The 21,960-nt window shown below is 31.9% G+C and overlaps 5 protein-coding genes across 5 annotated transcripts; 2 read left to right on the top strand and 3 right to left on the bottom strand.

Moving 5' to 3' along the window:
* Positions 1–361: 361 nt before the first annotated feature.
* Positions 362–5,247, top strand: PPL_02258 (calcium-binding EGF-like domain-containing protein; the record flags this gene model as incomplete). Its single annotated transcript, XM_020573250.1, has 6 exons — positions 362–561; positions 680–2,196; positions 2,258–2,731; positions 2,791–3,021; positions 3,084–3,575; positions 3,638–5,247. 6 exons carry the CDS (start codon positions 362–364, stop codon positions 5,245–5,247), a joined length of 4,524 nt encoding a protein of 1,507 aa, XP_020437367.1.
* Positions 5,248–5,487: 240 nt separating this feature from the next.
* On the bottom strand, positions 5,488–6,721 carry PPL_02257 (uncharacterized protein; the record flags this gene model as incomplete). The annotated part of the gene is made up of 4 exons (XM_020573249.1): positions 5,488–5,532; positions 5,670–6,135; positions 6,205–6,437; positions 6,503–6,721. The coding sequence occupies 4 exons, from the start codon at positions 6,719–6,721 to the stop codon at positions 5,488–5,490; spliced, it is 963 nt and encodes a 320-aa protein (XP_020437366.1).
* Positions 6,722–7,660: 939 nt separating this feature from the next.
* Positions 7,661–12,555, bottom strand: tgrI3 (IPT/TIG domain-containing protein; the record flags this gene model as incomplete). The annotated part of the gene is made up of 6 exons (XM_020573248.1): positions 7,661–8,916; positions 8,989–9,243; positions 9,321–9,791; positions 9,899–9,940; positions 11,297–11,401; positions 11,508–12,555. The coding sequence occupies 6 exons, from the start codon at positions 12,553–12,555 to the stop codon at positions 7,661–7,663; spliced, it is 3,177 nt and encodes a 1,058-aa protein (XP_020437365.1).
* Positions 12,556–15,324: 2,769 nt separating this feature from the next.
* On the bottom strand, positions 15,325–18,627 carry PPL_02255 (uncharacterized protein; the record flags this gene model as incomplete). Its single annotated transcript, XM_020573247.1, has 1 exon — positions 15,325–18,627. One exon carries the CDS (start codon positions 18,625–18,627, stop codon positions 15,325–15,327), a length of 3,303 nt encoding a protein of 1,100 aa, XP_020437364.1.
* Positions 18,628–19,059: 432 nt separating this feature from the next.
* PPL_02254 (uncharacterized protein) lies at positions 19,060–21,487 on the top strand (the record flags this gene model as incomplete). Its single annotated transcript, XM_020573246.1, has 5 exons — positions 19,060–19,103; positions 19,137–19,250; positions 20,687–20,746; positions 21,329–21,422; positions 21,470–21,487. 5 exons carry the CDS (start codon positions 19,060–19,062, stop codon positions 21,485–21,487), a joined length of 330 nt encoding a protein of 109 aa, XP_020437363.1.
* Between the last annotated feature and the right edge of the window lie 473 nt (positions 21,488–21,960).

Below are 21,960 nucleotides of genomic sequence, written 5' to 3'. Positions count from 1 at the left end.
ATTCTTTGATTTCGTGTAAGTTGATTGATTATTTCATCGATGTTGTTGATTTATACAAAATAAAACAACATCTTTAACTGGTGAGGCAGGTAACTTGGAAAAAAGAAAATATTTTGTTTTTTTTAAAAGAAATTAAACCCCCGTTATCCTTCACAGAAAAAAATTAAAAAAAAATTAGACCAAAGTGAGGATCTTGACACAACATTAAATCAAAATCGGTCACAAAAACGGCGTTTCACTTTAATCACATGGTTTGCACAAAAAAAAAATTAAAAATAAATTTTTTTCGATTTACAAATTTTTTTGCAACTTTTTTTGATTTACTAGATCTTTTCTCGAATCGATTGATCCTATTATAATAATGTCCTCACTTAGAATGAAATATAATATTTATGTATCTATTTTCATATTGGGTTTAATTGTAAACTTTGCCACAGCTATAACTTTGGTTATCAATAATCAAAACTCTCATATGTATGGTATAGTTGATACCGATATAGCATCTACATTTGAAGAGGCATTGGTTCTTGCTAGCACTATAGAATATCCAGGATATAATGGGTAGGTAATAAAAAATATTTATTTGAAAAAAATAAAATAAAATAAAAATAAAAATAAAAATAAAACTTTTTTTATTGATTAAATCATTTTTTATTTTTTTTCATAAAAAAAAATTTAGATATTTGCTGGTACTTGATGATTTAGATGAAGTACAATTCCTTAGTACATATCTTGGTGTAGATAACTTGAATGTCGGAAACAAGGATGTTTGGCTTGGAATTGAACCTTTGGATGCCAACCAACTGAATTGGGGTTGGATCAATGGATCAACCAGAGGTCAGTCAGTATATACTTCAATCCCTCAGAGATGCTACCTCTACTGTGGAGACTTCAATGGTAATAGTGACATCTCTAAACCATATCTCTGGTACACTCAAACCGCTAATGAATCACTACAGGTTTCTTTCGCCTGGAACGCAGCAGATGCAACCACAAAGAAATTTGTTATTCTCGAATTCGAACCACAAGGAAGAATGCCAGTTATTCAACTCCAAGAAGTAAGATCACGACAAATGACAATCTCCAATATACCAGATATAGAAGATCCAAGTTTGGCTATTCTCTTCACCTCAGAGTCGAGCTATCATTGTTCTATCATCTCTCAAACCGCAGAGTCAGTGACTTGCGAATTTGATAGTGATCCACAATACGATGCACCAATGATGTTGAAAATCCAATCTGGTTCGCTTCCACAATCGAGACACTATTTCCGATATAACTCGCCATGGATTTCATCGTACTTCAACAGTTCAATGGAATCATTCAGATTCTATGGATATAATTTCCAAACTTTAAACGATCAGTCCACTTATCAAATTTTAACAATCAATACCAACTTGGTTACAGTAACCTACAACAATGTTCCAAATGGTCCAGGATTTTTTGAAGCAACACTCTATATGCAGGAGCAGGATGTAGCCTACCCAATTACACTTGACTATACCACCTATCAAGGTTACAGATACCATGCTCAAATCAACCGTCCAGCCGTTAGATATCCAGACAATCAATTATACTACTCTTCATATCCAGGAACCTATGATTTCCAAACAGCCGTCAAACTATCGTCAAAGGATAATATTTTCTATAACACTGGTAACCTCTCATTAGTAGATAGTTTGAAACATTCAAGTTTCATCTCAGCAACATTCTTCCAAGGTGCCAACTTTAACATCTGGACACAGCTTACCAAGATCGGCTCAGATTACTTTTTCTTTGACGCCCAATACATGGGACCAGTTAAAGGAAATGTTAATGGTCCTCGTTTCTACTTTAATTCAACAGACCAGAGCGTATATGGTGTCGATCTTTCAACCAATCTGCAATTGCCTTTTGTTTCTGTATATGGATTGATGAAGGGTTCGATTGCTAGTGTGACACCCACTCAAGTTTCTATAGGTGATACTGTAACAGTAGTTTTTAGTGATAACTTCTTTTATCCACAAAGCGAAGTTACTTTTATCACCCAAACAGATCCACCCTTTGAAACTTCAATAGAATTGAACTTTGCAACCAAATCGGTCCTATTCCCAGCTCCTCAATTAACTTATCCCTCATTTGTTGAAATTTTGGTGAGAAATCAAGAGCCAAATGCCCAACAATCTAGATTGCTCAATGTTTCTCTCAGTTACTTTCGTATGTAGTTTTTATGCTTCCAAGTAAACAAATATCTTATTAATTTCTATTTCAATTTTAGCACCTGTTGTAATCTCAGTTAGTGCTACTAAAAATGTAGTTTCTATTGTTGGCAATAATTTTGGTGATCCAATTTCAATTTCTGGATTGAATTGTATGGCAATTGAACAAACTATTCTAGGAACTATAACATGTGAAATGTCTGGAAAACCCGACACCTTCTACGAATTCAATATGACATGCGGTAGTTTTACTATTGAAAAACTAAATGTGACAAGTGGAACTTATGTATGGATTAATTCGATTACCCCAGATAGAATATCAGTAGATAGCCAAGAAGTACTTTTTGAAATCTATAACTATGATGGAACCAGTACTATTGAGATTACAGAGAGTAACTACTGTAGCAATGTTGTCCTGATAAACACTACTTTTTACAGTTGTTTACCTCCAGCTTTTAGTGGTGAATTTACATTCTATCCAAGAGTTATAATGACTGATTATGTCTCTGGTGAAGCTTTCATCAACTTTGCAGGTAAATAGGTTTAAAATTTTAAAATGAAAGGAAAAATTATATTAACTTATTATTAAAAGCTTTTGAGGTTGATGAGTTTGTACAAGACAACTCTGTCGTAACTTTAAAAGGTAGAAATTTCGATCTTTACAAAGATGGATGGACTTTCTCAGTTGGTGGATCAGCCCCAGCCAACATTAACTATGTTTCTGAAAATACTACTTTATTTACTTTTTCAACAGCCAACCAAAATGGTGACTTCAAAATTACCTCACAAGGAGGTTTTTCTATATCTTATTCTAAAACTTGGAGTATGTATAATCTGTCCGATTATATAATATTATTTATTAATTATTATTTTTCTCTTTTAAAGAACCGGTCATATTAAATCATCCAAATAGTTTGGAAGCTTCAAACAATATACTTTTACAAGTTTTATTCTTTACATCTACAGATAAAGCATATCTAAGTGGATATGAGTTGCAATTACAAGGCAATAATGGTTTGGAATTCACTTACACTTGTCCACCTTTTGCCGGAACTCAACAATTAAGATTGGAAAGTGGAGTTGACTTCACAAATATTTCAGTTTCATTCATAGCTCCAGTGACAACCAAAGTTGAAATTTTAAGTGATTATAAATTAGTTATCACTGGTAAGGCTTTAGGTTTCAGTGACAACACAACCTATCCAACTGTTCCTTTGGTAATACCATATCTTTATGGTTTAACTTTACAACCAAATATCATTCCATTTTCATTTAATTATACTACTGCCGTTTACATTCTACCAAAAAATGCTAGATCAGGCAACTACTACATATCTACAAGTGGATTAAATACTGACTCGGCCATCATTGACATTCGTAAGTATAAATTCCGTATTATTATTATCATAGAAATTTTAGATTCTAACTTAATTTTAAAGCTTATCAGATTCTAAGTATTTCTAAACCACCTGTAGTTGGAGGAAAACTTACTATCACAGGTAATTACCTTTCCTTTGTATCCTACCAAAATCAACCTACATATGATCTTTTCATTGGTTCAACAAAGTGTGAAGATGCCAAATTCCTATCGACAGACTACGATCCATACCAAATTGAATGTAGTGCCCCGAGAGGAACTGGTTACACCAATCTAACTCTCGCATCGACCATTACTCAACTAAATGAATCCACTGAAATGTCATATCAACCACCTTCTGTCTCTTCAACAACATCAACTGTCTACCATGTTAGTGGTTTAATTACAGTCTTTGGTGAGAACTTTGCCAACACCAGTGTAGTTGTAACAATTAGTAATGGTGTAGAAACAGCAGAATGTCAGAATGCTACTTCCAATATCGAAGGAACAATGATTACTTGTCAATATGATTCAAGTATTGCCAGAGGAAAAGCAGAGAATGAAACTTTGGATGTGTTTGTCAGTGTTGATAAGTTAGTGTTCAATTCAAAGGTGTTCCTTTACGACCTCCAAAACTATGACTGTGGAGGAAACAATTGCTCAGGAAATGGTGATTGTATCAACAATGTATGTCAATGTTATCAAGATTGGACTGGCGATTCATGTGACCAACCACAAGTTTTACAACCCCTGATTGTTGCACCACCACAACCAGATCAAATCAATATCACACTTTCAACAAAAGATTCAGACCAAGAATTCAAGATTTCAGTACATTCTATTAGAGAAGTATTGGATACCGGTGCTGTATCAGATACCATCAGCATTCAAGATATCAAATGGACACAGGTATCTGTCAATGGAAGCAACTCTACTGTATACAACTATATTGGAAAGTTAAAACCAAGTCAATCTATTGTCAATAGAAATATATTGGCAACTCAAAACGATCTTACCGTCAAAGTAAAGATGATGTTGTTTGATGAAAAGAACACCTATAACTTCAAGGGTGATATCTTTAATATTCCAGCCAATTCGGTGAAATATGAAATCTCAGTTTCTAAATGGAATTTTGCCAACCGTCTTAGTTCACTCCAGATCCTCATTTTAACACAGAATGAGAATAAGCTCGATAGTTGTGATCTGCCAATTACCAAAGTCAAAGAGACAATGAACACCGAATCAGTAATCAGAAGAATGAATGTTATCCAAGATAAATCTACACTTTATGCATTTTATTCCGATCGTCTGTTGGTGGATGGACAAGTTAGATACAGTGTTGTAGAGAATCTCAATGGAACTGACTCAGAGAAGACTAAAGTCGATCAATCAAACAAAGATGACTTTAATGTTTTAACTGCAATCACGATTCCATTTTTCGAGACAGAAGCAATTGTAGATCCAAATTATAGTGCATTGGTTACAGTTGAACAAAACGATAGCGATAGAGATACATGTTCATCCAAAGAAAGAAAATGGTTAATTCCAGTAGTTGTTGTAGTAGTCGTTGTTGGTGCTGCCGCAATTGCACTCGGTGTATATATATTCTTAAAGAAGAAATATAGATATCAATTTAAAATGGCATCATATAAGTTAAAGAAATTTTCAAGTAGTAAAAAATTTGAATTTTAAATGTATCAAATAAATAAACAATTTTAATAGAACCAAAATAGAGATGGAGTGGCAGTGTCACAGTTGTAAACCAAATGGTAATTTTTTTTGTTTTTTTTTTTCTGTTTCCATCTCATGTTTTTGTTTCTCAGTGTATTCAAACTTTTACTATTATTACTTCAAAACTATTTTATACATTGTTGTTATTGTAGATGTACTATTATTTTTGTAGATATTGTTGTTAATAATCTTTAAAGATGATCACGTTAGTTGTTCTGAACTTGGTTTGATAAAGTTTACAAAAAACTGATTTAAAAAAATGTTTTTAAAATAAAAACAATTTGAATTCTTTGATCTTTAAAGATTATTTATTAATTAGAAATTATTTTTAACTATTATTCTATTATTCTTTAAAAAGCATAGAATACAAGCTGAAGGTTTACCAATGGGTTTTTAACGGTGAAAGATGATTCTTCCTTCAAAGTGGCCATATTAAAGAAAGTGTACTCTAACTCATTAAAATTGGTTGTTTGGGTGAAGAAAATGTAGTAGTCACCACCTTGAACAACTGGGTTTGTATTTGTATCTGTTGCAGTCTCCATTGTATAGACAACTTTGACTCCACCATTGGTATTAATGATGGCAACACCGAATCCATTTGAATATGTGAAAACTCCGTACAGTTGACCGTTGTAATAGTTTAACAAAATGAAACTGTCCAATCCCTCTGGCAAATTGACCAATGGTGTCTGGGACAACAATTTATTTCCAGCGAATCCGACTTGAGTCAAATAGATGGCATTGGAATTGATGTCTGCGAAAATGGTGGAAATTGAATTCAAACTTGGATTGAAGACAAAAGCTGGAGTAGTACTTTCACTTCCTGTGAAATTATAATAATCAACATACCTAATAAAGCCAAAAAGTTTGGAATAAAAATTAATTAACATATAAAAAATAATTTTAAATCCTACTTACATATAACCTTGATTGAAATCCATTGCAATCATTGCAATATTTGTATTGTTAAGAGTCATACCAATAAGATAAGCGGTATTGGTTTGTTCGTTGAATATATATGGTTGTTCTAAAACGTCCAAAACAATGGAACCGTTTATCAAGTTTGAACCCAACTCTACATATTCTGCAGTGTCTGAGTTAAAACTAATACAGTAAGTTCCATTGATAAAATCTTGGATAACAAGCAAAGCCTAAATATAAATTATTAATAATTATTATTTTAATACTAAATTATAAATTATAAGATATTACTTACCTCTTTTGATTCTACATCATATGATAAAAGATTTTCAACATTCCAGTTTCCATTAATCGGATCTGAAGTAATTAGTTCACCTGTGGTAAGATCTATCTCTTGGTAATATGCTCCAAAAGTTAACAAAGTTGTTGGTTTATTATATTGAGGTGTGTCAGAACTTCCAACTACCATTCCGATTGTGAAAAATACAAAAAATAAAGATAATTTAGAGATCATTTTTATATTTATATACTATATGAATAATTAAAGAGATAAACAAAATAACAAAATTGTTGTTCAAGAAAAAGTAAAGTGAATTTTCGCTTTAAATAGTTGAAGGAATCAGTACTCGTTTGTTAGAGGTGAATTTCCAAAGAACATTCTTTTGAACTTTGTTTTGAAACCACCCATCTACAATACCAAAAGTTTAATGATTAGATTTGATTATACTAAAATTTAAAAGATATCGGTATTTACTGTTAAAGATGTGGAAGTTTTAAAAACCGAGACGTCACACAAATAAAACATATGACATCATTGTACTAATCTTGATTTAGACAGATTTATCTTTTGGAAAAAAATTGGAATATAATTAATATAAAATTTAAAAAAATATTTAAAAAGTAACAAAAAAACGTGCATTTTAATCGTAAAAAAATGTTTTTAACAACCTAAAGCATTAAATATCTAAACAATGGTGTTTGTTAACTAGATTACTTTGAAGATGATGATGAAATGTGTAAGTGAAAAGGATGATGAACATTCAATCTAGTTTCAACTTTTTTTTCTTTCAGATTTTAGCATACCCTTACATATATTTAAGATGTAAATTTGTAATTTTTTTTCATAAATTAATTAAGATACGGTGCCGACACTCACCATTGATTTTCATTAGATCAAACAACAAAAACAGACTTTTTTGAATCTTCTTGTTTGGTTAAAAGAACTAAACCAAACTTATTGCTTTTTAATAAAATTAGATGATAGAAGAATAATTTGAGGAAAGTAACATATTTACTGTAATGTTGATTTTTTTTAATTAAGTTGATAATTTGAAAGAAATATAGAAACATATTGATTATATCATTAAAAATACTTTATTTAATAAATAAAAAGATCTTTTTAAGAAATAAGTTTATAGTCGTCCAAAATATATATATTTATTTTGTTTGTAATCTATGCTTCTAAGAAATGCTTTACAGCTTTCTTCTTTAGGTGCTGTCTATACATTCTTACTGACAAAATAATAGTTGTTAGAATTACAAATGCAACTGCAACAGCTCCGATAGGAATGACCCAAGCGAGTTGCTTCAATTGCTTGTCGAGTGGTGATTTAGTGGGTAGTTGGATATAGGTGAATACAGATGCGCTTCCAACCAAGCCATTGACTGTGACCGTGACATTCTGGACATCGATTGGTACTGGCGATGGTATTGTTTTCTGGTCGACCGAACACACCAGAACTTCTGCCGATACGAGTCTGGGATCGGTACATTCAATCTCGCCAATGGTAACACTGAGATTCTTTGGTGCGAAATTATCACCGAAAACTGTGACTTGACCTCCAAAGAAATTGATTGTAGTGGAGGAGTGAACGCTGGGCGATTGATAGCTGAAGCTGTGAGCAATCGATAGTCCCTTCATGCTTGCGTTGATTAGAATGTTTCCTCCACTACCAGCACCGACCACACAGGCAATGGAGTAAGGTGTTACTCTCTCCATAGATCTACAATCTGTTACATTTGTATTGCTGTTGTTTTTGTTGTTGCCACCGTCGTCACCAATGATGCTTATTTTCGAGATTTCCTTGGTGTTTAAGAATACACCGGAAATTGTAATTCTACCACCTGTAGTTGGTGGCGATGTAATATCGGTAATCACAGGACTGATTATGACATCGACTGGATTCGAGAGGATATGCTTGAACTTCAAGGTGATTCCTTTGTAGATACCGACTGCAGTGGCGTTGGAGATTCTGAATTTGAGCAACTGGAGACCGGTGTTGTTTATCATGGTGATCGATAATGGAGTCAACGTGAAATCACGGAAATAAACTGTTGTTTTATTCAGATCATCGGAGAATCCGAGTCTCTCTCCGGTCAACTCGATGATGTCAACGTTCTGCTTTGAATAGTAAAGAGCTGGGATATCAAAGGAAAAGAGTAGACTCTTGTTTGATTCAGCACCATCGATGATAACCTTTACAACTAGATCGGCAGTTTGTTTATTTCTTGCGACTGGACCAAGCTTGCAGGTGAATCGATTTGGTAGTGCTAAAAGAGGTTGTGGATCTTTGCATAGAATATCACCGATCCAAATCGATACATCAGCCAAAGTATTATTCCATCTGAAGTGTGTAAAAGTAGAACCATAAACTGTTACTAATCCACCAATATCACTTGAAACTGTTGTAATATTCATTGGTACAGGTCCTATAAAATAATAGTAATAACGTTAATAAATAAACAATAAAGATATTGTAATCAATTTAAATGTTAACATACTAATTTTAATTTCCATTGGCTTTGAAAATAGTTCATTTCTTTTCAATTGAACCTTTTTAAGACCAGCATAACTGAAATAATCTTTAATACCTCTGGTATCTAAGGAAACATAGAAATTTTTCGAAATATTCGAGATTGGGATTGGAATACCATCGATAGTTGCACTTAACAATGAACTGTTAACACCAAAACTACTACCTTCAAGGTGTACCAATGAACTTTCTTTGTCGATTGAAATGGTATCAATTTTTGGAGCTAATATTATTAATAAGTAAAATTAATTAGAAATCTATAACTATTTGATTATTTAACAATATTATTATCCAACCTACCTAAAAATGAGAATCTAGATGAAAAAACAGTTGATCTAATTTGAATGGTTACATTTACATCGGTACTCTCGAATTGTTGAGCTAGCTCAGTTGGGAAATTAAAGAGTAATTCAGTGGATGAATCTGAGGAGCTGTTTAACATGATATTGGTCTTTGAGAACTTCAACTTGCTGTTGGAACCCTGTAGATATTGACCTTGAACACTAACAACACCACCCTCTGTCGGAGTACCAATGATTCTATCGATAACAACTGGATTCCAAATTGCGCTATTACTACAGTCACCACCTTTGGTACAAACTTGGATCATTCCAAGTGACACCATATTTTCACTAATATTGACTTTTATATTCATATCATCGACCAATTGAAATTCGATACCACTGGAACTGGCGAAAGAGTCTTTAGAAAATAAAACTGAATTTGCATTTTGGAATTGTCCAAAAATATCTGCATATCCTTTAAAATATACTATATTTGAAACAACAGGATCTAAATGTATTGGAAAGTGTTAAAACATTTTAATGATTGAATACTAATTAGATATGTATGTATATCAGTTACTAACTACTACTTACCACATTGAGATATATTTATAAAAAATAGAATTACTAAAACTACTATTATGGATATATTATTACTATTACTTTTATTTGTACAATTATTACTTTTGTAAAAGTTGAACATGATTGATTTATTAGGTTCGATTACTATTGATAACAATTGTAAAGTTTGATATCAATTTAAACAATATTTAGAATTGAATGAATGAATGAATGAAATGAATGTTTACTTTACTACTTCTTAAATAATATATGATTTGTGATTTGATTTGTTTTGATTTTAAACAAGTTGCATATATATATATATGTTGATGATATGAAACCATCGTTTGGATGATAAATACCCTAGAGATTGATAATTAGTTATCATACATCATCAAATCATAATAGTTTTGGGATATTTTAATTGTAAACCTTGAAAAAAAGATAGAATATTTAAGATCTGATTGATCTTTTATTCTTGTCAAACACCTATACCACAACAAAATAGACAACCCTATTTTTATTCATTATAAAGTGATTATACATAAATATATTATATTGGTGTGTATGATTGTGTGTTGGGTTGTGTGTGTGTATGTCTAAATGTAGTGAGCTTAGTGTGTGTGATGTGTTGTCCACAAAAAGAAAGTAAACTCCCTCAAAACACCATACTCCACAACCATATAAACTAAAAAAACTCTCTATCTTTTTTTTTAAAAGATTAAATCATTTTTAAAATATTAATTTGATGATGTAATAGTTGATGATAAAATACTTGAAGTAGAATTCAAATGAATATTATATGATATTTATTATTCCATTCGAATGATAAGATTATTAACATATGGGGAGACAGTAACAACAATAACTGTTGATCATTTCATTACTATTCATAAACTTTATCTTTTATTATTCTGATTCTACTTTTTTATTATTACTGAAAAAGTAAGTGATTAAAAAAATGATTAATACGTATGTTTAAAATCAGAATTCAGATTTTTATGTTTTTTTTTTTTTTGGTGTTGGTTATTAATTTAATTATATTTAATTATAAAATGAAACACACACAATTATGATAATAAAAGAAGATAGATATATAACTTAATTGTGCAATGTCAATAATTATAATCAAAAATAAGAACATCTCCAACAATTGTGTAGTTGTGTTTGTTACTGTTACCGCTTTTGTATATTTATATCCTTCAGAATAACTGAAGTTACGATAATCACAATGACAACATAGGTTAAAGATATATATTTATTTTATAATATTTTAAAGATATATATAATCAAATTTCAATTCAAAAAGTCAAAATATTATTATTATTACTAAATAAACTTTATTTAAATATTTGATTTTTAAAAATATGATTATTTAAATGAATAAAGTTATTATTATTTTTAATATCATTCAATAATGATTAATGTTACATTGATAATGTTGATGAAGACGACTATTAATATTATTCAAACCTTTTTGGTTTGTTAGATTTGTTTGGAGTTGTTTGATGTCGATGTTTGCCTGTTTGATTAAAACTGATTGATCAAAAGCAAGATGGCGGTGCGAGAGGTTTTTGAATGAAATGAATTGAATTGAATTGCTATATTATTATTATTTTAAAGAAGGAAGTTTAATTGTTACTTCCAAGTGAAGACTCACTATTGGTATTGGAGTTTGAACCGTTGCTAGTTTTGTTGGTTTCGACGGCTGAGCTCATTTCCATCATACCACTGTTGGTACCGGTGGAGATGGTGATGGTGGCAGTATCCATTGAGAGTGTGGTCTCTTCGTACATGTTGGATTGAGCGTTGGTTGAGAACTCGAGACGTTGCATCTTCTCGGCCCACTCCTTGTCTTTGTTGACACGGTTCTGCTGACGGTTTGGAATCAACACGACGAGCATGGTGTAGACAAAGAGTGCCAATGGAATACGGGTGATGAACATCCAGGCTACTGCACCAGCAGGGTTGTGTGGAAGCTTGTAGGCAGAAGCAATCAAGCAGATGGTGAAGATGATAGCGGCGATACTGACGTATGTGGCCAACATGGTTACCTTACGAACCTTGGCGTAGGTGTCGTGGGCAGCTTGTCCGTGAGCGGCAATGTGAGATACCTTGTAGTATTCACGCCAGATCATGAGACCGAGAGCAAAGAAACCGAGGGTGATACCGAAACCGTAGATACCAAAGAAGATATTGGTGATGTAGTATGGCCAGTAGATGGTGTTACCGATGATCCAACCGACGAACAACAATACGTTGAATGCCAAGATGACGTACTTGACAATGATGAAGGTCTTTTGAATTGGTTTGCTAAAGTTTACAGAGAGGATGATGTCACACCAGGAAACGAGAATCCAGAGGTAAGCACTGACCCAGAAAGCGACACCGAAAGTAAGGAGGACGGCCATCGAGTAGAGTTCAGTAACTTTGGCTAACAACATAATGTGACGGACGAACCAGAGAGCGACACCGATGGTCAATTGGACATTGGAGACATAGATGGCGGTCTTCCAGTTACGACGATTGATAACGATACGTCTGATACCTTCAGCCATGGCGATGAACCAAACGATCAAGTAGATAGCTGCGAAAGCAGTGCAACCACCTTGGTGACAGAAACCAAGGACTACAGATGGATCACAATAACATTGTTCTGGAACTAATGGTGCAACAGTTGAGTTGGACATGTTTGTTTGATTGTTGTTTTGTTTATAAATAAATTAGATTGTTGATTTTTGGGTGATGTTGTATTGATGTTGGTAGTATTACAAGTGTTGATGCTATATAATCTTAAAGATTTATAGTTGGAATGTTGTGGTAGTACAAATGTATAAGGTGGTGGTAGTAGTGATAATAGTTGGACTAATCTAACTTCATATATTACTCTGTTAAGGAATACAGCTGGATTTGGATTTAACTAAAAATGAAACATGTCTGAAGGTGTTCACTGATTTAAATAGGTTTGTTTGTGTGCCTGTGCAACAAAAGAGTCAGATAATTATTTTTAATTCCTCTTATAATTATTTTTAGTCTGGACAGTTATATTCTATCTGGAAAGGATAGGATTAACTTTGACACAACAGCTCCCTGCCAGGGATGTTGATAAAAATGTACAGATCAAACCATTGGTTAGAGGCAGTCAATCAATCCTATGTCCTTTGTTTTGAGATTTAACTTTGTTGTTCTAGTGGGGTTTTGTCTCTAAATTAAAAACAAGTTTAGCTGTTGTTGTTGTTGAGCATGAAAGGTGAGCGGATGAATTCTTTTATCACCTACACTGTTAATAATATCAGTGTTGAGATGAAAATGTGATGTTTAGATTATTCTCCACTTCTTCCTCCTAACACCTCAAATTTACAATAATAATTCCATTAATTAATATGATACTATGATAGAATTGACCATTTGGTACTTTTGGACACGTTATAAGTTATTAATAACAGAGCAGGTGGTTGGTTAGTTGTTATGTTGGTGATTACTCGATTAATTTTGATTTTTTACTAATCTGTGCTTATCCAATGAACATCATCGATTCAAGGCAATCTCCCACATCGTGACATTGATATTATTAAAATTGTGCTCTGTGATTGTAATCATCCTTTATTTTTGTCATATTAACCTGTTCTAAAGTTGATATTGCATACAGTATAAAAATAATGTGTGTGGTGTTTAATCATAGTCAGATGTCCAATAATATATGAGTCGACCTATTGGAGTTCGAAGATGGTCACCCACATACATATCAATACAGCAAACTTTTTGTTTAATTTTTAGAAAGACAATTGTTGTGTGAGTGTTAAACAAAATTGATTTGTTGTAAAGTTGATTGGATAGAGCGATGATCCACTCTCACAATTTGGTAAATCAATGAAAGAAATTAGTGACGTCCGCCTAACACATAAATAATATGGTCTGACTCCTGATGAGATATTTACCGACTTTGATTAACAACCAACTCAAAATTAAAATGATATGCTCCAACGATATATTATGGAGGGGGTATATCTGAGAAAATTAAACATCAGATTTTACTCGACTAATGTTGTAGTTAGTTGAATATATCAATCACCCCCTTAATTTAAAGTAAAAAAAAATGCATTAAAAAAAAAAATAAAAAAAAACACCCAATCATTGAAAAATTCTCATAAGTTCTAAAAGTGGTTTTTACCTCAAATTGATTGACTTGTGTTGCAGATAAAAAAAAATCTAAAAAAAAAAAAGAACAATTTATTTTTATACCAGTTTGTCAATCAATATCACAAAAAAAAAAAATGAAAAGTATAGTTTTGCCCCTTATCAAGTTTTTGGGTGATCATAATTTACATTAAATGGTTTAAAATATTTCAATAGTATTTTATTTCATTGCATTTCTAATTTGTCAGATGACAATGTTGGGTTTCTGATGATTGGTGACACTTTTAAGCTCTGATCTGATCACTTGCGATCTACTTGGTCAGAGAACCAAACTATTTTTAATAACAATGTTTTAAATCTTTTAATAATTATCTGGAAATTCTTAGTAACAAGAATTGTTAAAAGAAAAAGAAAATAATTAAATTAAAAAAAATTAAAAATAAACAACAAATCAATCATAGAAAAATTAACCAATTGATTTGTTGAAAGTTAACGGTTTATTTCAATTAATAATAAATAACTTATATTCATTAAACACTCACTACTTATTACTCGTTCGAGTAGATTCGGCTGATTGTTTTAAAAAATAAAATAAAATAAAAAATAACAACAAAATTTGTGTGTTTACTTTGAATTTTTCGTTGAGCGATTGAATGAATGTTTTTCTTTTGCAAAAGATGAGGTGTGTTTGTTTGATTTTAACGACAACATGAACGAGAGTATTTATATTGATCAATTGAACAATATCTTACAAAATAGAATACCTTTTGATGTGCTCGTTGAGTGTTATGTTGGTTTAGGAAGAAAGGAAAACAGTTGTGATAACAACAGCAGGAGAAGTTTTGGCTATAGTACTAACAGTAGTAGTAGTAACAACAATGGAATAGGTATTCAGCAAAGACAATTACAAAGATTGAGAGATGATATGTTACAGTTCACTACGATGTTTCATGTGTTGGAGAATATAGGGTGTAACCGAACGATTCAACTCCAGCGTATACTCTCTCTGTTCAGAGTGTGTCCTAAACTGGTTGAGCACCTCTCACCGATAATGATTGAACCACTGATACCATACCTCTCAGTGGATGCACACATCGAATGTAACTACCAGAGTACCACCTTTAACTTTCACTCCTCTCAAATCACCTTGGAATCATCGCTAATAGTACGAATGCTCCTCGGAATACGATGCTTTTTCATGCGTAAGGAATTCGATAATTTCGATGCACTGTTAGAAGACAGTCTATCACTTTCGTTCAATAAATTGTAAATAGAATAGTTTAAATTTTAAAATATAATATAAAAAAAAAAAAGAGTCATTTTTATTCTGTAGTATCTGTATTTTGTTGTTGTTGATCAACAGAATTTGAAGTTGTGGTTGTTGTGGTGGTTGTTATATTTTGTACAATTTCAGGTGATGTTGAAATGGTTTGTGAAAATGGTGATCCTGGTGGAGTAGTTTGTGATTCAGGAAGTTCATAATTAGTTTGTTGTTGCTGTTGTTGAAGTGCGGCAGCGGCAGCAGCAGCGGCAGCTTGTTGTTGTTGTTGGTGTAGTTTCATTGCGGCTGATCTTCTTCTGGTTGGTGGTAAAGATGAAATTTGTAGTGGTATTGGTGCGATTACAATAGGTTCCTTTGGTTGTTTATGCTGCTCCTTAGTTTCCTTGTCTTCCTTGTCTTCTTCCTTGTCTTCCTTGGCAGATTCCTTAGCGGATACCTTTGGTTCTTTAGTTGATTCCTTCGATTCTTTTTCTTTCTTTTGACGTTTTCTCTTTGAAGATGTACTGGACGTCTTTTCGGTGCTCTTGGGAGTGCTAGATTTATGATGATTGTCTCTACTGCTACTCTCTGATTTGGACGGTGTTGAAGTGGAGGTGGAAGTTGGAGTTAGAATTGGCGAGGGTGAAGAGGAAGGAGTTTGATGTGAGATGGTTGATTGTGATTGTACATGTTGTTGTTGTTGAGCTTGTTGTTGAGCTTGTTGAGCTTGTAGCAATTGATGTTGATGTATGATTTGATGTTGTTCGTACTCCTGCAGTGCACATTCGTCTCGCTTCTGAAGGAATTGAGCACGAACGATGCCACACTTGTAGCAGACACCGAAACACGATTGATCCATGCAGTCCAGTGCTTTGCAGTTGATGTATAGCTCGTCGTCCAACTGGACTACGGTGGTCTCACTGAATGGCGGGAACCACTCTTTCTTGAAAGCCGAGTGGAAAACATCGTCACTGAGACCGACACACTCTATCTTTCTTCTACTGGCGATCTGCTTTGGATCCTCTATGATATTGCCATGCTGGTCGTGTTGTGGATGCTCATTGGTCTGGCTGAGATAGGTATTGGTGGTCATGATGTGAAGGTCGTCTATGTGCTCACCCTCGTCAGCTTGGAAAAAGTTTAGTTTTCTCTTCTCCTTGAAATGCAGGATTTCATCACGATAGCGTGGTTGTATATGATCAAGTTGAGGCATGTCGCCTATTGATGGTGTTGAGCTGAGTGGTTGTGGTGGTGGTGGTGGTGTGGAGGTTGTTGATGAAGTTGTAGTTGTTGTAGTTGTTGTTGTTGTTTGAGGTGTATCTATCATTTCAATATCTTGAATATTATTATTATTATTAATGGTTTGATGATGATTATTATTATTATTATTATTATTATTACTATTAATATTATTATTCAAATGAATTTGTCCATGTTCTATATCATATTTTAACTTTTGTAATTCACGAACCAATATATTCTTTTCGATTTCTATATCTTTTAATCTATCCAAGTTGAATTGTAATATACGATTCTCTTCTACCAAATCTTTCAGTCTTTTGTCAGCTTCCTCTTGCTTTCTCTTTAAACCGTCTCTGTATTTCTTTTGTTTAATAGCATTGGATGTCTTTTGGGTCTCTGGTTTCATTGGCTCGGTTGCACGTTGATTCTGAACCGATTCCATCGAGTCACCAAGAATCATATGTGGATGTTCTGATATAGTCATTTGTTGTTGTTGTGTTTGATGCTGTTGTTGTGCTTGTGATTGGAGTGGGTGTTGGAGTGGGTGACTGGTAATCTCTTCTATGTGCATTTGTTCTTCTTCTTGTTGTTGTTGTGTTTGATGTTGTTGTTGTGATTGTGATTGTTGTTGAAGTGTAATTTGTTCATTATTATCTTGTTGTTGTTGTTTAACTTGTTGAACAGATTGTATTTGTTGGTCTTGTTCTTGTTGTTGTTGTTGCTGTTGTTGTTGTTGTTGTTGAATTACAGGTGTTTGTTGTTGGTCTTGCACCTGATCGATCACGTGCTGCTCAACAATAACTAATCCAACTTGTTGATCTTGGTCTGATTGTTGTTGTTGCTGCTGTTGTTGTTGTATCTGCTCAATGTGAAGAGATTGTTGATCGAGATGTTGTTGTTGTTGTTGCTGCTGTTGTTGTTGTTGCTGCTGTTGCTGAGAAGTGTGTTCGACGTGCTGGCTTACAACTTGGTGGTGTTGGTGATGTAGTAGATGTTGGTGGTGTTCGGAATGCTCGTGTTGTGGCTCATGGTGCATAACCTCATCAGTTAGGTGGACGATTGTTTCCAGTTGACCAGAGTGATGTCCGTCTGCTTCGTCGACGACAAGTCCATCGACTACACTCTGGATTGGCTGATGGTGATGATGTTGGTGGTGTTGATGATGATGTTGATGTTGATGGTGTTGGTGGTGTTGTTGTTCCTGATGTTGATCTACAATCATATCGTCGTGTTGCAATTGGTGTTGATGTTGATGTTGGTGATGCTGATGTTGATGTTGGTGCTCGATCGACTGAAGATGAAGTTGGCCATCGGATTCAAAGTGAACGTCCATCTGCTCGTCCTGTAGGGATTTACGTGACTTTTGGTCGTCAACGACAATCACATGGTGAGTGTTATCTATGATTTCTTCGGGTTGCACGACAATACCGATGCCAACGTGTTCATGATGATGGTGGTGCTGGTGTTCTTCACCGTGGTCATGGACGTGCTCTTGTTGTGTCTGGTGATGGTGGACACCATCGACTACTTCGTGGTGCATATGCTCCTGGACGACTACCACATCCGACTCATCATCGATGTCATGGTGTTGCATTTGGTGGTGGTGATGGTGATGTATATGATGATGTTCATGTTCATGTTGTTGATCGACATCGGCCATCTCTTGTCCATGACCATGAGCATGCGAATGAGAATGAGCATCTTCATGATGCTGATGTAAATGCTCATGGTGAATCGTAACCATCTGGTCAGTCTCTGCTCCGACATCTTCTGACGATCCTTCACCTTCATGTTGTTGATGTACACCACCACCATTCATCCCTATGTTGTCAGCATCAGCATCAGCATCGGCATCACCCTCATGTTGTTGTTGTTGTTGTTGTTCTTCTTGATGTTCATGTTGTTGTTGTTGTTGTTCATCTATTTGATTATTGTTATTTTCTTCATCTTCATTTTCAATAAATTCTTCATTATTATTATTATTATTTAAATTATTACTATTATTACTATTATTATTATTTAAATTATTATTATTATCTATATTTGGTTTATGTGGGATGTCAGGAGAGTCGAGATGCTCACTGTCATCGAATAAATGAATATCTTCATTGGACGATTTCATTTCCGGAAATTTTAATTTTTATATTTTCATAAGATAGGTAGAGATAGAAAAACGTTACTACTCTATAACAAGTGTTGTGCGACTGAAACAAAACATAACGTTAAGTAACGAGAATCAATTTGAAAATTCATTTTTCGTTAAGTTTTGTGCATAAAAAAAAAAAAAATAAAAAATAAAATAAAAAATATTTTTAAAATTTTAATTTTTTTTTTCTCACACACTCGGTTTCAAAAAATACACATGATTATTATTCATTGATTAGATAATGAAGTTCTGCAAGTTTAAAAAATAAAAAAAAATTGCAAAAAATTAGTCACATATTTATTCTCTAACTTTATAATTTGTTACAGCAAAAAAAAGACAGAGAAGGAAAGAGAGATAGAGAGTTATAACTTTTCTTTTTGTTAACAAAAGAATTGGAATTAATTCAAAATGAAAATGAACTTCAAAAATGAATTAATTAAAAAAAAGAGGAAGTAAGTTTGAAGTTTGGAGTTTTAGATAGTGAGTTTAAATTCAAACATTGATTTCAATGATCAATGGTGGACCACTTCTTTCCTTTTAAAAACTATTACACTATTCTATTTAGGTAATCCCGATGAGTTCAATGAATTTAACAAGTTGTATGTAGTGAAGGTCTTGATTTTTCTTTGGATCAACCATCCTAACTTTTGGTATGTTAAAACATCAAAGAAAGAAAAAAAACAAAAAAAAAAAACCAACCTACACAACAAACAAAAAAAAAAAAAGTCTCTATGTTAAATAAAAATGAATAAACCAATAGCTTTGGTTTCATATGAAAAATTTGACATAATTGGAAATTTTTTTTCAAATTCCAATCCGGATAGGCCAATTTTTATCCCAATCAAATTAATTGTATTAGGAAAAAAATAAAAAAACTATATATTGAATTCATTTTATTATTTTTGATGAGTCGTTGACTTGTGGGTATTTTTTACAAGGTAATTAACCATTTGCAGCTAGAGTTTGCAATATATTAAGGTGGGGTCACCTCACACAATTTTAAAGAGATCAAAAAAAAGTGTTGGTTGTTTGCAACTTTTATGTTTAAATTAAAATATGTTTGTTTGCAGCTATAGAAATTATTTTATTTTAGTATTAAACTAAACTAAACTAATATTAAATTAATAGTTCGAAATAAACAAATAAATAAACACACACACACGAACCACCAAACAAATATATATATACACTTTTGTTGTTTTTTTACATGTATTTTTAAGAAATTTTTACTATAGGTATGTACTTTTAATTAAATTCAAAAGACACTTTTCTAGAAATATATACCACTACAACTGCATTCATCATTCACCTAACAATCTTGATAATCAACATTAACCTATTTAAATTCACTCCAAAAATTTTTTTAATATTCAATACTTTAAAAAAAAAAAAAAGAATAAAAATGAAAACACACTCTAAATCAAACTCACACACCACGCAATCAAATTATAAATGCTGACACACACATTTGAAAAAACCTATAAGTTTAAACAAAAAAAAAAAACAAATGTTAACATTTAAATGTGTGAAGTGTGTGATTCTTTTGATCATTAAGTATTAAAAATGCAATTCAATGTATAATAGAATTTCAATATTTATTTTAATAATATTGATAGCAGAATTAGAATTAGATGTGATGTGATACACAGAAGTTATTAAATGTTGGTTGGTTGAATTTGTTTGTGGTCATTATCATCATAGTTGAAAAGTTAATGAATTTGTGCTTCTTGCACTCACACACACAACATACACTTATAATTACACATATATTAAATTTAACTATAATTGACATAACTTAAAACAAAATAAATAAAAAAACAAGCAATTTTAAACCAGTATTAGTAATAAATAAATTTGAAAAGTAATAATATATAATAAGAATCATATAATAACACATAATAGTAATCATTCATCAATCAAAATCAGTTAGTCAACATTCAACAAGTCAATCAATCAATCAATCAATCTAAATCAATTTTAAACAATCCAATTATTATTATTTTTTTGTTATTAACATTATTTAAATTTTTAAAAGTAGTGCTAGTTGTTGGTTAATTGAATCATTTATAAATTTTAAAACAGGTTTGAAACAGGAGTTAGTAGAATTTCACATCTTTAGTAGTTGTTTGAATGCTATAATATAAAGGTATATAATCATTATTTCTTTACACTTATTAAAACTCTTTATTAGGTAGAAAAAGTAAATTTAGTATTAAAAATATAATCAAAAATACCACCTATTGTTTATGTTTAAATCATATTTTATTATATAAAAGTTATTTTATTCAATTTCATTGGTTGTTTTTAATTAATTATTATTTAATTTTGTTCAAATTTGGTTCAGTTTATTTAAATTGAATTTAATGACAACTTTCGAATAACGTAAAAGAATGTATTACCATTATTTCACTATTTCTTTCTTCATTCAAACAGAATCAAGATTAGAATCACAATCAAATCATATCTGAATTAGTTAACAAATATACAATTTAAAAGAAAATTAAAATTCATTTTATTTATCCCCAAATGTCAAAAAAATCATATATAAATATAATTACTCTTTTTTTATTTTTTGACAATAAATATACACTGTATCATATTAAATTATTTCAATTTAAATTAAAATACAAATTTTTGTGTCTGTTTGGAATCAAGATACATCAATATATAAATTTAGAATTACCTCAAACAATCATGAACAATCCAATTGTTATGAATATCATATCATATCAAATCAAATCAAATCAATTCATATCACTAAACTTAATTATGTATGATTGCAATTGTATAAATATATATATTGATATATATAGTATAGTTAGTTCAACAGCAATAAAAAATGAAGTTGAAAATAACAACATGATTTGGTAGTGGTGTAGTGAAATTGAGAATAAAAGAGGTTGAATTTTTATATATACACGCACACAACACAACCCACACCTGTTAATTAATTCTCTTCTATCACATTGTGATGATGATGGTGGTGTGTTATTTTTATATTTTTTGTTTCTAGATATGTTTGATAGATATATTAATGTCTAACTGTTCGGAAACAGACATCGAATGGGATTATTACTGTGGTGTTGTGGTAGTGGTGGTTTTCATTTTATATTTAAATTGTTTTTGTATTTATTAATGGAGCGTTGATTGGTTTGGAATACATGTATTCATGAAAAGTGGATCAATAATAAAAATAATAATAATAATAATAATAATAGTAATAATAATATTTATTTTTATAAAATTATTGAATGTGTTATATATCAATCGGTAGCAGCAACACCACTACTACCACCAACACTATAGAAT

The sequence above is a fragment of the Heterostelium album genome (genome assembly GCF_000004825.1).
Source record: "Heterostelium album PN500 unplaced genomic scaffold PPL_scaffold2, whole genome shotgun sequence".
Lineage (NCBI taxonomy): Eukaryota > Evosea > Eumycetozoa > Acytosteliales > Acytosteliaceae > Heterostelium > Heterostelium album.
The sequence above is the reverse complement of the archived record's forward strand: the minus strand, read 5'-3'. Positions and strand labels throughout refer to the sequence as shown.